Consider the following 18,262-nt stretch of genomic DNA (forward strand, 5'->3'; position numbering starts at 1 on the left):
CTTGAAATTGTTTTTGAAACTTTTTGCTATATTCGCTATTTCGAGTTTTAGCTTATGATGTACTTGATTTTTCGATGTAACTGTTCTCTCTGATTCTGTCTGATTGTAGTTGGAATTGTACTTGTATTATTAGTAGTTCGAGCTACCCAGCTTTAGTTTGAGTTTTTGTTTCTTTTGTTTCTCTGATTGATTAGCTTAATATTTTTGAACCTATTGTTGACCATTTAGTGTTTTTCTCTTCGTTGTACAGATTCTGGGTTTTCTGTCTTCTGATACGTTTACTTTTTGGTTTTTTTTTTTGTCTTCTTTCGGTTTTCCTTCTGTCTATGATTCCATTTCATTTCAATGCTCCGTTTGATATTTTGTTAAAGAATTTCCTTTTTTTTTTGGGGGATCTTGGGGTTTGCTTATCACTTCAATGATTGATTGAATGTCTCGTGGTTCTCGTCTTTTTTTTTGTTTTTTTTTATTTTTTTTTTTTATGATTTAATTAGTTTTAAATGCAGCACAAATATTATAGTTTTTCAGAGATAAGGCTTTGATCCTTTCAGTAAAAGCCCTTCCTTGCCCCCCTCAAGCGTTCTTCGTTTTTCTTTTCTCTTCTTTCCCCTTCCTTCACCCGAGTTTTTTTCTTTTGCTTCTTCCCCCTTCTTCTTCTTCTTTTTCTTTTCTTTTCTTTTTCTTTTTCCTTCCTTCTTTTTCTTTCCTCTTCTGCCCTATTCTTCTGTTTTAAAAAACCACGATTCTTTGAATCAAACCGAATAAACGTTTCTCAGAGGGTCCTATATTCTGACAAAGCCATATAGGGGAGTTTACATGAAGAGCAAAACAAGACAAAAAGCCTCTGTGGTAAGTCGAAAGTCTCTAACGAAGAAGAAAGAGTGAGAAACCAAATAACCAACGTATAATAGAAATGTAGGTGGAACATCCTCTAGCGGGGGGGGAGAAGAAGCAAAGAATAAAGGTTTTCCCACAAAAGTAGCTCAGGGCACTTTGAGAAAAAAGGGCATCAGACAACCACAGCTTGAACTAAGAAAGCTGAAATAATGCCTTGCCAAGACGAAGCTAAACAAGCAACATTTCATTGGTTGAAAACCTGTCAATTTAAAGCTCTCAACTTTCTCCATTAGTACAATGAACATAATTGAATTTATTGTGGGTTCACGGTTGGGTCTCTGTGATGTGTCGTTGTCCCCTGTTTTCTATCAGGTATCGGATACTTTTTGCGGTCTGGATGTTATAAAACCAACGAGCCCCTGAAATGCTTGTTGACAACAGACACAACTCTCAGTTTCAGTCTAGTCAGGCGTTTGCATCTTCTCGTTGATGCTATCTTCTGAATCAGTCGCAAAATGCTATGTATGTTGATATATGTAGCTCGCATTTCCTTTATAACCTTTTGACTTTCACATGATTCTAGAGTACTAAACACTTGCTGTTCATTCTTGTGCAGGAGATGGCTTGCAATCATATCTCTCAACTGTCTGATACAATATTTCTAGCATTCCCTTGTTCTGAGATGATGAACTCGATGGAGCTGATCGTGCAGAGTAGCTGTTTCAGATCTATGTAAATTTTTGCACTTTTAATCTACTGGATGACAATACAACACAATTTATGTTTTTGTGTCATACAAACCCTCAATAATTGTCCCTTTACGTTACGGCAGGAAACTCTGTGCACTGGAAATTCCCAGGTGGGGAGGCGACGAGAGCAGCAACAAGATTTGCTTTGACAACCAGACGTGCAACGTTTCTGATTTCTTTATATCTGACGTTTTAATTGCGAGCTTGCCGTTTGATGAGAGTGGAAACAATGATGCTTTCACCGAGATAACCCCTTGCCTCATTTCATATTCCCAGAGCAGTACATGTTACTGCCTTACTTGGAAGATGGAGCAGCCAACACAGATGATGTCAAGTCAGATGCTGACAACAGGATTACTCTCGATAACCATGACTTCTTTCTGGCGTTCAACCGGACAAGATCACACAACATGCAACCGGAGGATATTGCTGAATCTGAACAAGCTGATGATTTTGATCCTCAGCTATTATAAAAAATCAGCCGGAACTATCGGACGTGTATCCAGCTATTGGCCTAGGGATACCCTAAGAAAGAAGGATGTGACCCTTGTCCTTGATTTGGATGGTATGTCTTCTTATTTGATTATGATTTGAGTTTGACTTGACCTTTCATGGTAGTCCTTATAATGAGCTCATTCGTTATAACAGCTGTTCCTTGAACTTGTGTCCTATATTGACTTATATTGGAAACTGAATGAGTTTGACTTATTTCTTCGTATAGATTGGTTATATGATTCAAATTCTAAATTTGGTATCACCCTTTACAATTTTGTGTATTGAGTAAGAAATATAGTGCAGCATTATATTGATTTTGTAATGTTGAATTTTTTACCGTTTCTCTTAGCCCACTATAGGTTGATGTTCTACTCAACTTACCAAATATCTTTTCTTTCTCAAATGCAGAAACTTTGGTCCATTCGACTCTGGAATCGTGCAGTGGTGCGGATTTTTCCTTTAGAGTCTTCTTCAATATGCAAGAGAACACGGTCTATGTGAAGCAAAGGCCACACCTGTACAAGTTCTTGGAGAGGGTAGTCGAACTGTTCCATGTCGTTATCTTCACGGCTAGCCACAGCATCTATGCTTCACAACTTCTAGATATATTGGACCCAGATGGAAAGTTCATATCGCAGCGCTTTTATCGAGACTCGTGCATTCTTTCGGAAGGAATTTACACACCAAGGATTAAACTGTTCTGGGTCTTGATTTGGCCAAAGTGGCTATAATTGACAACTGTCCGCAGGTACGTCATCTGGAGATCGGCCATGGATATTGACTATTTTCATTCATGTCTGGTGTTTCTTTATGCTTATCATGCACTCTTACTAAGAACACTGTTCATTTTATGAAAAGGCACATTCATCAACTTCATATCACATCACAAATCTAAAGCGTTATAGACACTCAAAGTTTTCCCTGTTGACCTGACCATCTAACTCTTTGTCTTTCTATTTGTTTTCAGGTGTACAGGTTGCAAATAAATAACGGGATCCCTATCAAAAGTTGGTATGATGATCCAACTGATGATGGTTTGATTACTACTACTCTCCCTCCTCCTAGAGACTTTGGCTGTTGCTGATGATTGTTCGGCCGCTATCATTGGCAGGAGATTTGGTAAAAGAGGAATAAGAGCTTCCTTCTCTTTTTTGTCTATATACATCGAGTGCAGATTCTGATTTCTCTCCTTGGTTTGAATTTTAGTCATAAAATGGCCCTTAATTTTTAGTTTCTTCACCTCTTTTAGGCTCTGTTGTAGTTAGGTTAAGTCAACAGAGAATAAGCTCTCTCTCCTAGTGATCTAGTGAAGAGTAAGTATTCTCCTTGCTTGCTCGCTTTTTGAGAGTAAGTATACCTTCTGCTGAATAGAAGAACTAGTTGTGGGCTTAAATCCTATTCTGTTAATGGTTCTTCTCTGCCGAGATAGATCTTGCAGATTGTTACAAATGTACAGTTGGTTTAAGCTGAGATAATGGATGTGTATAAATGAGTTCTTATTGAGTGAAATCATTTTGGAAGTTAACACCAGTTGCGTTCATGTCTTTCTCTTATACTGATAGTTAAACCTTTTTAGTTGCCTTTTACCAGTAATATAAACACGGAGAATGCTATGCTAATAATGCAGAAGTTGAGCTTGTATGGTTTATTTTAAAGGTTTTAAGCAAAGTTATTACACTTTTGCGCCTCTGGCCGTTGCAAAATTCAGATTAGAATCATACTTCGAGGTGGGAGAATACTGAAAATGCCATGATCGATTCAACTCCATGGTATATATGTATATAGTCTTGTATCCTCGTAAAAGTTTTCATGATTTTGCATGCCTGATGTGCAGATCTATCATCGAACGAAGTAACCAACTCTAACTATATTATACGCTTTAAGGAAATGACTGAGTAAGTTATGTTACATCCGTTTTTTACTTGTCAATTGTTTTTCTCTCTAACAGCTTCCTTTACTTCTGGCCTTTTGTTTCCCTCTATATCTAATCTTTTGGTTTGCCTTAGCTGAAGCCAATGTAATCTTTATACTAAAAGCTGTTTCCCAGTCTGTTAACTCAGTCCAAACGTGTTCCTGTCTTCTGTTTCATGTAGATAATAAGACTTATATAATACACTCACATTCGCAGATGATCAATAATATGTATTATCTCAGTTCCAGTAGTGTTTGTTGATCAGTTTCTGAGGGTTGCTTGTTTTGTTCTCCATGTGTGTGCTGTGTGATTGGTTTTAAGTTCATTAGTGTGTTTGATCTGTGATGTCGTCCGAGTGAGTGAATATCCCAGGAAGCAGAGCTCTGCTAAAAACCAATCTCAGGCTCTCTGTTTGCCCATTGAAGTAATATTTTTAACAGTTGGAATTGTATAATCCGTGACAAGAGATTTCATCAGTCTTTAGACATTTTATTCTCGTCGTATAGTAAACATTCCACATCTTTTGCAGAGAAACTTTTTGTCAATCATTCTATAGTAAACACTGTGAAAACCATTGTACAGTTATAATCTATAGTCCAACAACTACATACGCTTCCAAATCTAAAAGACATTTTATAATCTCGTGGTTCTATGTCAACCGGTTCTTCTACGGTATTTGCTCGACTTTAACGGTTAAAATTAGAACTCGGGTTATGATGTAAATCGGACGGTCACAAGAAGAGTGATTCTCAGACGGACCGCGGTCCTATCTAATTTAAAAGACATTTGAAAAAAATCCGTGGTTTAGAACTGATACGACGTCGACAAAAACAAAAGAACTGATACGACAGCTGAAACACTCTGAGTAGCTCAGAGTCTTTCACCAGAGATAATAATTTGGTCATTATCCATCCACACGCACCATTGCAACAGAAGTGTTAGGAAGAAGAGAAGATGCTGAGAGCTTGTGCGCTTCTCTGTTCCTCGACACCAATCACTTTCCCACCAGTTCAACTATTCAACCCCAACAACACTTCCCTTCATTTCCAGACCTTCGAACTATCTCGTCCCGTGTCCGCTTCGACTCGTGCTCCTTGTCACTTCAGCCTCGTGGGGGCTGGTGGAAGATGTAGCTTCACCGTTCGTAGCACCGGTACTTACGTTTCTTTAAAATTTTGGCTTAAAAAATAAATCTTTAGCAACTTGATTATCGAATAATTTTTATTTTCTTTTGCTTGGTTCCACTAACCAATTTTGATTTATTTTTAAAGCTTATTGGCAACTGGATTATTGAATTGATTGTAGTGTTGATTTGATTTGTTCTATGTGGTCTTTTATCTCTCAGCTACTGAGGAAGCAGTGGAAACCAGTAGTGACAGTAAGCTGGACTTGGTTGAAGTCGGGTTCTTGTCTGGTGTACATGGCCTCCAAGGGGAGATTTGCATCAAACCAAACACTGATTTTCCTGATTTACGTTTCTCTAAGGTAAAATTGTTTACAACAGAAGAGAAAAAACTAAGTTTGAGTTGTTATTTCATCCTCATTCTCTTTGACATTTACCTTTCCTTTGATGTCATTAGCCTGGTAGAATGGCTAAAACAACAGTTGATGGGACAAGATAAGATTGATGAGGTTGAGTTAGTGGAAGGCAGACCTCATCCAGCGCAGAAGAGTTGGATTCTCAAGTTTCGAGGGTTAGATGATGTTGATCAGGTCAGTGTGTAAAATGGATACCATATGAGAGAGCTTCAGAAGATACAGTTTGTGAGATGATTTTGTTTTCTTCAGGTGAGACAACTCGTTGGCGCAACGCTTCTTGCTGAGGAAGATGATCGTCCTGAACTTGACGAAGGAGAGTTTTACAGTCGTGATCTCCTAGGCGTGAAAGTTCTCCTCAAGGTTGTTATTTGGATTCGCCTCCTCTTATATCATAAAATGTAATAATACTTTAGTCTAAATCAGTCGTGCATTAATACAGGAGACTGGTCAACTTGTTGGAACTGTTGCTAATGTTTTCGACAATGGAGGAAATGATCTCCTACACGTTTTGCTTGATTCATCCATGGAAGCCTGCAACGGGAGTGCAAAGACGAACCAGCTTGTGTGGATACCTTTCGTAGATGCTATTGTTCCCGATGTTGATTTAGAAAGAAGAGAGATGTATATAACTCCTCCCAAAGGACTCCTGGAGGTGAACATGCGAGCTGATGAACTATCCAAGAAAGAAAGACGCCAGCTTGTGGCATATTCTTCTGCACTCTTTCATATTGAACCTTTAGTTAAGATCTTTCTTTTTTCTCTTCAAACTTTACGTTTCTGGTGATTTCAGGAGTGGAAAGAAAGAAAAAAGCAGCAGAAGAGGCTCATTGCTGCTAAAAAGAAGTTATGTGAGTTGGAGCAGAAGCATGTGTTCGATGGATTAAGGTTCGGAGAAAGTCTCAGAGGAGTTTGCTTGCTGATCATATCCTTGACGTTAACTCCACTCTGCTTCAGAAAGCTTTGCAAAGTATCGAGGATTCATCAAGAAGAGGTAAATAACTCTTGAAGAAACATCACAACCACTACGAGAAGTCTGTTTTTTCTCATTTTGGATCTTGATGAAACTAGATGGAACGTAACTGAGGAACTCAATGCGCTGAGAGCTAGAGAATCGGAATGTACTGTAAATGTTTCACGTGAATGCCTTGGTTTTGACGCAAGTGAAGAGAAAGTGGGTGATAACTTTAGTTTCCTTCAACAAGGGCAAAGTCTGTACTCTGAGGGAAAAGTTTCTATCTGTTTGGTTCTCAATGATCATGGGACTGAACAACTGGAAGGTGAGAGTGGTGCAGTCTCATACCTTCAGACGCTACTTGACGATGAGCAGAGGTTCTTAAAGGTAATTATAAGAAATCATGAATTTTGGTCTTGTCATTTTTTTATGCTTTTGCCAGATAACTGATGGGTTTACAAGCAGGAAGACGAACGTGCTTGTGTGCCACTCATTGTAGTTTCCCCTGAACATGCCATTGAAGATCTGCGGAACCTTTTTCAGGAAAATGATTATTTTGGATTTGAATCAGAAAAGGTGAAGAAGCTTTTACCTCCAAGGATAGTTTTGCCTTTCGCTTATCAGATTCTATTCTAACAAAGCTCATGATTTTACTAATATCTAGGTATGGTTTCTCAAAGAAGAAACACTTCCCGTAGTGTGTAGCTCACCAGAGGAACCGAAAAAGCACAAGATTTTGATGAAATCTCCATGGGAGATACTCAAGTCCCCTGTTGGCTCCGGAGGAGTCTTGAGCGTCCTTGCTTCACATGGAATCACAGACTCTCTTTCCAGCCTAGGAATCGATTATCTTCAGGTATCAGATTATTATCCAGCTCATATCAAGAAAAGTTTGTTCCCCTCTGACTTTCACCTTCAAATTTGGCATCTGTTATAGGTACACAGCATTGAAACAAGATCACATCACATCAACCGGATGCTAGTTGGATTCGTGAGCGCAAAAGGAGCGGAGATTGGGATTCAGGTGACTGAAGAATCTGAAGTCAAGAACTTGGAAATGATATTCACACTGAAGTTTCTGAAAAGATTGAAGGGCAAAATTGAGTTTGAAGCTGTGATGAAGATGAACTCACATGTTCAGATGGTTGAGAAAGAGTGGGTCGAGTCCGTACCAACAGAACCGAACTCGTCTGAGTTTCGTTCCGATATTTACGGAGTCTTGGGTGAGTGTTCATCACCAGCTAAGATCTGTTTGATGAACATCACAGTTTAGAACATGTATATGATATTGTTCCTTTAGTTTTTTTTTTTTTTGTTCATCCTTACATCTAAAAGTTTTTACAAAGACAGACAGGACAAGCCTGAGTTTTTAAGCAAGATACATAAAGCTTAGTATTAAATTACCTTTGTCTTTAGTCCATTATGTGACGTCCTTAGCCTTTTCCTTTGCATCATAGGCTGTGTTTTTATCATTCTCTTCTTCTCGTAAGCTTTATAAGTAAGTAGCTTTGCTCGCCCCTTCGTTAGCTTTGTCTTTACCTACTTGAGCATAGTTTTCTTCCCCTCCATGTATTTGAACCGTAAGCTAAATCTTCCCTCGAGTCTCTAGCATTCTCTACCAGATCTCTTCTCTGGAAAAACACAATTTTTTTCAAACCTACAAGGTAATAATTCTAAGTAGGATTAATAACTTGTCCTACACGTAAACCTCAGAACCACGTACTTAAGTTCCTTACAATCAGAGCTTAACTAAACTAGGATACATAACAGCCGTGAGTGTAACAGTATTACATGTTACTTTAGCTAGGCTTGTTCAAACATATTCGTATGTAACTTTCTATTCATTTGTTTTATCAAAAGAGACTTTGAAAGGGTTAACGCCACAATATAACGGTTATTATGTTATCATGATAAAGACAATGGTTTACGAAACTAAGAGTTCTATAGTTAAAACTCTAACTGCATCAAAGTCTAGGTGGTGTGTTAGTTATCAAGCTAGTCTCATGCACTAGAGGTCCCGGTTCGAGCCAGGGCAGATTTTACTTTTTTGTTTTCATGGTAAAAAGTACTCTAACCGAACCACACGTTGCTTTATTTTAATTTTATGACCCTGGGAACAACAATCTTCCGTAGAAATCCAGATTGATAGTAGAAAATACAAGCTCAATATTTAGACATAACCGTAGATTAATTACCATTTTTGTACAAACACATCTCATATTATGTAATTAGGCGTAATTTAAAAGCAGAAAATAGACTAAAACAGAGCAATATATGAACCTAAAAACACATAGATATCTTACTTATCAGTTATGAAGTACACAAGACACATCTAGCTGGTAGGCCTGAGACGGATCGGATATCCACGTAATTTTAAGGTATCCGGATCCGGATCCTTATCCGGCGGATCCTTATCCGGCGGATCCATAATTTTATTATCCTTATCCGGATCCGGGGTTCTCGGATATCCGGGTGTCGGATATCCTTCTAAAAATTGTAATATCCGGCGGATATCCGGATTCGGATTTGGATCCTTAAAATAAATAAAATAATAATAATAATATATATAAAATATTAAAATAATTTAAAATAATAAATATATAATGTTTTTAATTATTTCTATGTATAATATTACAAAATTTACATAAAATTTACATATACTATTATAAAAATGAAAATATATTAAATAAAGTTAGTTTTTTATATAGATATTACTATTTTTGAAATAATTATTAATAAAACTTACGGATCCGGATATCTGGACTAAAAAATCAAGATATCCGGATCCGGATCCGGCTTTGACGGATCCAACATTTTATTATCCGGATCCGGATTCGGCTCCTCCGGATATCCGGATTTTCGGATCGGATCCGGATCGAATCTCGGATCGATCCGGATCTCGGATAAAAGTCCAGGCCTACTAGCTGGTGGTGATTAGTTATTTATATTATAAGACAAGACAAGCAACTTATGTCTTAAACTTGGGAACAAAAATGCAAACTTTTATAAGACCTATCAGACCACATAATACATTATTAGCTTATGAAAAAAAGAGAAAACGGAAAGCAGTTATTATTTAAGGACCATACTTCTCCACATGATAGAAGGATCGAAACACACATTTGTTTCTGACTTTGTTGTTCTTTATCATGTGTTCAGTGCCTTATTCTCCTCTGCTTCTACTAGTGCTAGCAGGGCCGGGCCTGGATACAAACCCATCAAGCATTTGCTTGAGGGCCGATCAATATAAAACCAATTTTGGGGCCAATTTTTCAAATGTTTAGGTAGTAGAGATGGTGAGAGCAACTGTTATTTGAGTTTAAATGTTCGGCGTCCTGCGTTCGAAACCTAACTAATGCAAATGTCAGGCACGGCCCTGAGTGCTAGCATTATGATTCATGCCCATGGTGTTGTTGAAGCTCTGTTTTGGCTTGTTTGGATACTCTTGATTTACACGGTAACTGTTATTGGTTAGTCAAAGGATTACCAACCAGATCACTGGATCCAACAAGGTTCCCAACAATAGTAGTAACAGTAGGAGAAGAACCACCAGTAGATCCAAGAAAATCGTTGGTTTCTTCTTGATCACGAAAAGGTTGGTGATGATTAACCTGTTGGGTCTCAACAGGAACAACCTGAGGAACAGATGGTTGATCTATCCTTGGACAGTTGGTTTTACGGCCACTTCCACCAGTTGATATGTCCTTAAAGTCCCACCATGAGTCAAGAGTCGACGACAATTCTTGCAGGTGTAGCGTGGCTGAGACAAGCTATAGTTGTTGTAGTAACAGAACCTAATGTTGTCTGAGTAACCTTTGTGGTGGAGGCTTCTCTTCATCCATTTCTCTCAAGAGCTATACTTGGTTTTGTTGTTGTTATTATGACTTTTGGTTCTTTTATAGGTTCTTCGGGCGTAGAATTTGAAGAAGAGACAATATTGTTTTTAAAGACTAAGATTATGAGCAAAATATGTCAAATATTGTGTATTAATAAAATCTAGAGAGCTATCTACCCACAATAAATTTTAGGCTAAGTTTAGTGAAAAACTAGGCTTCTTCTTCTTAACTCTTGGATGTATACAAAGATTAAAGAATCAAGAAGATATTACTAATGAGTCAAGTGGTGTAAACATAAACAATATCTAGGAACATTGAGAGTATAATGCCAATTTAAGGCAAATAAAGCTTATATTTAGGTGTTTACAATGAAGGAGAGTATGTGCGAGCATACATGCTCACGCGCACTTCGTATAATATCTTCACAAGATTTATCATCTTTAAAGAGATACAAATGTTATTAGAAGTTTTGTTGATGATGATACATAATATAAAGAAAATAAGTATTTAAACAATAATTTTGAATTCCTATTTTCCGAAATCGACAAAACACTTAGAAAATTAACTTTCTAGAGCTTTAATAAGAAGAAAATACAATGTGTGTAAGTGTGTTAAGAGATATGTTTAAGGAGTTTATATTGGCGCATCATAAAAATTTATTGTTAAGAGATATGTTTAAGGAGTTTTTTCATATATAAAATGGATAAATCTTGTGAGGATATACAAGGGTTCAACAAAACTTTTTTGTATCGAATTAGTAACCTGAATGAAACTTACAAAACACGTATAAAAAGTTTAATAGTAATTAGGTTTGATAGTTATTAAAAAAGGGTGATAAAGAAAGAAAGTGATTATATGTGTGCGAAATTATTTTGTAGCAGAAACTTATGTATATAATTGACCATATTTTAATAGAATACAAATAGTGGGGATTAAAAGTCTAAGCATCGAGCAATAATGAATATCAAGAAAGCAAAGGACTCATAACAAAAGAGTTTCTATTTCGAGTAGTCTTCTTCAAGACCAAGTAACTGAACACTTAATCAAGTAACCAATTGTCAAAAGTCTAAGTATCCAGATATAATAAATATCAAAAAAAGCAAGGGACTCATAACAAAAAGGTTTCTATATCGAGTAGTCTATCTTCGAGACCAAGTAACTAAACACTTAACAAGCAACCAATTTTCAAAACCACAAATCCCCTCAATATATCAGATTTCTTGGATTTGACATATTTCCTCTATAGTCCTGACAAATGATGCATCTCAAAAGCGTTAGATTAAGAGGGAAGAACATAAACTCAAAAGTGCATATTATTTGAAAGGGTTCATGCCAAAATGTAATAGCTGTTCTTTTTATCAAATAAAATTATAAAATTAAGATGGTTTGCTGACTAAGCAATCAAATTAAAAAAGAAGAAGAAGTAGAAACCGGAACAACCATCAGCCTAAGAACGGGCACAAATACTTGTTATCTTCCCTGTTTTTGTTACTAGGTCCCTACTTGATTCGTAAAATTAGGTATTTGTTTTGACAAAATCGTCTATCAAATATTTGTTCTAACTGCTTGTCGAGTACTTACTGTTAAATTAAAAGTAACTATTTAGTATTTGATGGCTAGTTACTTGGTTTTACACAAACAGTTTTTTTTTCTAGCCTATGGGGATATGCAACAAGTGAATAAAACATAACTACATAAGTGGTATATTTGTAGAAGTATATTAGAGCAACTCCAATGATATTATTTTATCATGGAATTCTTAATTATATTTTGTATATGTATATATAAGTATATTAAAATTCCTGGAAACCCAACCAACAATATCCAAATTGAATATTATTGGTTGAGTTTTAATAAATTTCAGTATACTCTTGTTTAATATATATACGTATACAAATATATAACTTAAGAACTTCATGGTAAAATACTACCATTGGAATTGCTCTTATACTTTTTTTTTATATACTTCAATGGGATGAATATTGCTGGGGTTTTTGCCAAAACTAACCACAACTTGATTTTAACCCCAAACTTATACCCAAACTTGAATCAAATGCAAAACTAACCTAAAAGCCTAGTGAAATTACAGCTCAGCCCCTTGTGACCAAACAAAAAACAGAAGCCATTTTTACGAATATAGCCCTAGTAAATCGTCTGAGTCGTCTGAGATGTTGGAAGTCGTCTGGACGACTGAAGTGTAAGTCGTCTGGTACCGGTTTATTTTAAAAATAATTTATAAATCTTGTAAAAAATATTTTGATGCGTGAAAAATAAAAATCAAGTAATTATAAACAGTTTTAAGTGATATAAATTAAGATATGATAAAATTGATTTGTTTTGAAGATAGATGAAGTGGAAGTAGTGAATCATGAAATACTTTGGTTTAGGAGTTTGGCAAACATATGTTGTAGTATTGTATGTATTGTTAGGTTAGATTTTGGAAAACTAAAATGTTTTTTTCAAAATTAGTTTTCACCTATATGTGTTTATTTTGTGTATAGTAAACACTTTTCAAGTTTGATTTGATTTTATGAAGTCTTTAATTAGATAATTAAGTTTAGGGGTTATGTTAGGGTGTGGACGACTTATATTTCAGTCGTCTGTTGAATAATTTACTCGGACGACGTATATTTTAGTCGTTGTTGAATATTTACTCGGACGACTTACATTTCAGTCGTCTGGTGAAGAAATTAAAACAGATGACTTACATGTAAGTCGTCCAAATATTCCCGCCTAAATTTTTTTAAAAAAAATATTTTTCCGCTTAAATAATTTAAACCAGACGACTTACTTGTAAGTCGTCTGGAAAGTCTTCTATTTTAGTTTCCCGCTAAAAATATTTAATTTCCCGCTAAAATATTTAATTTCCCGCTAAAAATATTAAACTCTTCTGGACGACTTACATGTAAGTCGTCTGTTTTAATTTCTTCACCAGACGACTGAAATGTAAGTCGTCCAGGAAGTCGTCTGAGTAAAAATATTTAACTAATTGGATTTTTTGTCTCCCTATATAAAGAAAATTTACACATTTTCTCTCCTCCTCTCAAATGGCTGCAACAAAAATGTAATGTTCATCATTCTAAAACTCTCCAACCTCTCTCTAATCTCTTTGACTTGAAAACACAAAACTTTATATGAATTTTTCAGTTTTGTCTCATGTATTTCTTACTAATCTATCTCTTTTGCAGGTTTTTAATCAAATGGTACTCATCTTCCACTAATTTAAAGGTAATCTATTAATTTTAGATATGTATTTTTGTGTGTTCTATAAATGTAGATTTATCTAATCTTCCACTCATTTTCTCTATTTTTAAGTCATTTGAACGTTTTTGGATATGCAGGTTTTTCAGATCTGGATTTGATATGCAGGTTTTTCAGATCTGGAAGACTTCTTGGACGACTTACCTGTTAGTCGTCTGGAAGTCGTCTGGACTTCTTGGAAGTCTTCTGACAAAGTCGTCTGGACTTCCAGGAAGTCGTCTGGACTTCCAGGAAGTCGTCTGGACTTCCAGGAAAGTCGGATCGTCTGACTTAGGAAGTCGTCTGAACTTCATGGAAGTCTTCTGACGAAGTCTCCTTTCATAATAGATCTGAGCGTTTTGGTAAGTTCTTATGTCTGATTTTCTTCATTTGGTAACTTCTTGTTGTATAAAGTTCTTACTTTTTTCCAAACTAAAACTCTCCAAACCCACTCTAATCTCTTTGACTTGAAAACACCAAACTTTATATGAATTTTCCAGTTTTGTCTCATGTCTTTCTTACTAATCTATCTTTTTTGCAGGTTTTAATTAGATGGTACTCATCTTCCACTAATTTAAAGGTAGATCTATTATTTTAGATATGTATTTTTGTGTGTTCTGTAAAGGTAGATTTATCTAATCTTTCACTCATTTTTTCTGTTTTTAAGCCATTTGAACGTTTTTGATATGCAGGTTTTTCAGATCTGGATTTAATATGCAGGTTTTTCAGATCTGGAAGACTTCTGGGACGACTTACCTGTTAGTCGTCTGGAAGTCGTCTGGACTTCTTGGAAGTCTCTGACAAAGTCGTCTGGACTTCCTGTAAAGTCGTCTGGAAGTCGTCTGAACTTCCTAAAAGTCTTCTGACAAAGTCGTCTGAACTTCTTGGAAGTCGTCTGGACTTCTTAGAAGTCGTCTGGACTTCTTAAAAGTCGTGTGGTCTTGTCTACTCAAGTGGAATCCAAGCTTGTCTTTGTAGAGGAATGATCTATAATAGTTTTGTTTGTGGTCTGTTTTGTGAATTGCATGTCTACTCTTTTAGTTGTGAATTTTTTGTAAAATCAGTAATAATGTTTTCCAAGATGTATTAAATGTGCTAACAATGTGTTTACACATTTACAAATCAATGAAATAATAGACTTCAGTAGCCTTTTTCTTATCTTTGGATCTCTCATATGCAATAATAAACTCCAATGGCCTTTTTCTCATCTTAATAAACAAGAATGTTGGTAGCTTTATATTGATACAACATTTTAAGAAGCATTTTAACCCTTCTTCCAACTCATAACAATAGTCATCATTATTGTCTATAACAATAATACTTAAGAGATGGAAACAAACAATAGTAACTAGTCAAAGCATATCATATTTTATTATAAGTTTGCGTTGAAAAACTTAGTCAAATTTAGTAAAACTAAGGGAGAGAACATATTTGTAAATATGAGTTTTACATATCTTGAAGTTACTTATCACTCTTAAAAATACAAGTTATTCAAAAACTAACGTAGAAGACTTAAAAACTAGCGGAGAAGACGCGAACGACTTCAATCTAAGTTGTCCAGACGACTAAACTATACGTCGTCTGGTCAACGCAGAGGTTATTTTTGCAATTGACTTTGAAATCTGTTATTTCGGACGACTGAAAAATAAGTCGTCTACTATTGTTTGGCTAAAAAAAAACTCCAAAAAGCTAGACGACTTACATTTCAGTCGTCATAGGTTTTTTTGCATTTGACTGGATATTTCAGAAGTTTGACTTTTCTGGACGACTTACATTTCAGTCGTCTAGTGAAAATTAAAATAATATATTTTTTTAAAAGTAGACGACTTACAGTTAAGTCGTCATAGGTTAGTTTTGCAATTGAAAAAAAAACTTCAAGATTTAATTATATACAGACGACTTATAATTCAGTCGTCCACGAGACGACTGAAATGTAAGTCGTCCAGGATTTACGAGGTTTGACCAGAATCTCAGAAAAAAATCCTGGACGACTTACAAGTAAGTCGTCTCGTGGACGACTGAATATAAGTCGTCTGTGTATAATTAAATTTTGAAGTTTTTTTTTCAATTGCAAAACTAACCTATGACGACTTAACTGTAAGTCGTCTACTTTTAAAAAAATATTATTTTAATTTTCGCCAGACGACTGAAATGTAAGTCGTCTGGGGAAGTCAAACTTCTGAAATTATCCAGTCAAATGCAAAACTAACCTATGACGACTGAAATGTAAGTCGTCTAGGTTCTTTGAAAATTTTTTTGAAACCAAACAAAAACAAACGACTTAACTTTCAGTCGTCTCAGGTTACAGATTTCAAAGTCAATTGCAAAAATAACCTCTGCGTTGACCAGACGACTTCCAGGTAAGTTGTCTACAGCCAGACGACTTCCCAAGTAAGTCGTCTGACGAACAGATCTGGAAAAAAACTCGATGTCATACCTTAAATTGGTGAGATAAGTTCCTTAGCATACATAAGGCTTCTCCAAGCACACAGAATCACAAACGAAAGTAACCCACCCAGAATCGTTAGCTTCTATGACTCTATGAACCATAAAAAAATTAGAATCAAAATCTTGGGTTTTTTTAGCTCATTGTGGAGAGAAAGTGAGAGATATGTTGTGTTTAGTTCACAAGAATGGAAAAAGAAGAAGGGTAAATCGATTTTGGGAGCATTAAGAGCTTCAAATTGGTTGTTCATGGTGGTTGTGGTATTGATGACAATGACAATCTTGTAATTACTTGAAGATGATGAGGGTGAGAGTAAAAATGTCATTTTCGAAAAAAAAGAAAAAAAATTGATGGCATTTTCGTAAATTATATGAACTTGTTGGGTGAATAGGGCAAAACCAATTTTCAAAAAAAAAGGAGGTTAGTTTTGTGTTTGACTTTAAGTTATAGGTCAATTCTGCAAAAAGCCCAATATTGTTCTCCTTTCTTTTCAAGTTGACTTAAATAGAAAAAGTTTTTAAAAAAAAGAATATTATGAATAAATTTCTGTAGCTTATCTGAAAAAGTTTTTTTTCAGCTTTATGTTCATAGTTGAAATAGTTAAAATGGATTTACAATCACCAATAACTAACAAGTAATTATTATATAATTTGCAAGTAACAAATAATAAAATGAGACAAGTAATTTATAAATACACTATTTTTAGCAAGTATTTGAAACTGTAGGTAACTTATTTTAACAGATCAAGTGCAAATCCAAAATTATATTATTTGTACAAATCAAATTGAATATGAAATATACTGAAAGAGATAATTATAATTTTTCAATTTAATTTAGATATTTTTAATTTAGTAAAAGGAGAGAAGACAGTCTCTACATATTGGGCTGATAGCCAAATTCAAATTTTCTTTAGTATCTTACAGTTTAAAACGGGCTAGAAAGTGGGCCTAAGCCCAAAATCATGTGCGACAGAAACCCTAGCGTCCACCTATAAAATGTTATTTGCGCAGTGAGGAGAGACGCCTTCGAGATCTTACGCAAGGAGCAGAAATGGCGGTCCCGTTGCTAACGAAGAAGGTCGTGAAGAAGAGGTCTGCCAAATTCATCAGGCCCCAGAGTGATCGCAGAATCACCGTCAAGGTACCAACTTGTTTGTTCGCCTTCATTGCTAGCTCATTTTAAACTTTCTAGCTGGTAATCGAGGTGAAACATTATCGCTATACGTTGCTTTGTTGAGATTGATGATAGCTTTGTTCTTCCGGAAATTTTAGCTTCGATACTTAATAATAAGTGTTCGATTTGTGTTTGTTTTCTCGAATTGATTGGACTATTGATCTTGGTTTGAGTAATAATAATTTGCTGAAAGGATGAGCTTTTTTTTTATAGTTTCAATCTTCATTTGCATACGTATAATGCCCTTAGGTATCTGGTGGCTAGGATTTAAATATTGTTTCTGGTCACTTCGTTTTTCTAGGGCATAAAGTAAAATCTCTTACAGGTCTTGCGACACAGTTTGCTTTAGTTCCATAAGCTTACTGTTACTTTAACCCTGTTTACATTTCAGATTCTCCAACAATGTATGGTTTCTTTTTGTATCTGACGCTGTTTGGGTTTTGTTACTGTGTTCAGGAAAGCTGGAGGAGGCCAAAGGGTATTGATTCCAGGGTGAGGAGGAAGTTCAAAGGTGTCACCTTGATGCCCAATGTTGGTTACGGTTCTGACAAGAAGACCCGTCACTATCTCCCCAACGGCTTCAAGAAGTTCGTTGTTCACAACTCTGCTGATCTCGAGTTACTCATGATGCACAACAGGTACATACTCTCCTCGAAACCATCTCTGATATATTATTGTTAATGCGGCATTCTAATGGTATGTTTGGCTTGGCAGGACTTACTGTGCGGAGATTGCTCACAATGTATCAACAAAGAAGAGGAAAGCCATCGTGGAGAGAGCTTCCCAGCTTGACATCGTCGTTACCAACAGGCTTGCTAGGTTGCGTAGCCAGGAAGACGAGTGATAGATGAAAGCCCCTATGTTTCTTTTATCTGTCATTATTGGCAATTTCTCAGTTTATCATAACTTCACCATGCGGATTACTGAATGTTTTTTTTTATCGTCGTTTCTGGTTTTAATATATGACCAATTCAGAATCTTTTCGTACATTCGACAAAGTATTATACACAGCGGGTTTTCCTTATTAGCGAATCGTAACTAATTCGAACGAAACTTCAAACCTTTTTTACTCCTCAAATTTGA

The 18,262-nt window shown here is 35.7% G+C and overlaps 1 protein-coding gene, 1 long non-coding RNA gene, 1 other non-coding gene and 2 pseudogenes across 3 annotated transcripts; all 5 read left to right on the plus strand.

The window, feature by feature from the left end:
* Nucleotides 1-1,656: 1,656 nt before the first annotated feature.
* On the plus strand, nt 1,657-3,262 carry LOC125590568 (annotated as a pseudogene).
* A 188-nt stretch (nt 3,263-3,450) lies between these two features.
* LOC125589826 lies at nt 3,451-4,243 on the plus strand. The gene is made up of 2 exons (XR_007326010.1): nt 3,451-3,850; nt 3,916-4,243. It is a non-coding gene; the product is annotated as an uncharacterized LOC125589826 (long non-coding RNA).
* A 599-nt stretch (nt 4,244-4,842) lies between these two features.
* LOC125589827 lies at nt 4,843-7,796 on the plus strand (annotated as a pseudogene).
* Nucleotides 7,797-16,986: 9,190 nt separating this feature from the next.
* LOC125589829 (60S ribosomal protein L32-1-like) lies at nt 16,987-18,158 on the plus strand. The gene is made up of 3 exons (XM_048762389.1): nt 16,987-17,146; nt 17,636-17,817; nt 17,894-18,158. The coding sequence occupies exons 1-3, from the start codon at nt 17,057-17,059 to the stop codon at nt 18,021-18,023; spliced, it is 402 nt and encodes a 133-aa protein (XP_048618346.1). The 5' UTR covers nt 16,987-17,056; the 3' UTR covers nt 18,024-18,158.
* LOC125591007 lies at nt 17,417-17,567 on the plus strand. The gene has a single exon (XR_007326996.1). It is a non-coding gene; the product is annotated as a small nucleolar RNA F1/F2/snoR5a (small nucleolar RNA).
* Nucleotides 18,159-18,262: the final 104 nt, after the last annotated feature.

The sequence above is a fragment of the Brassica napus genome, chromosome C7 (assembly GCF_020379485.1).
Source record: "Brassica napus cultivar Da-Ae chromosome C7, Da-Ae, whole genome shotgun sequence".
Classification (NCBI taxonomy): domain Eukaryota; kingdom Viridiplantae; phylum Streptophyta; class Magnoliopsida; order Brassicales; family Brassicaceae; genus Brassica; species Brassica napus.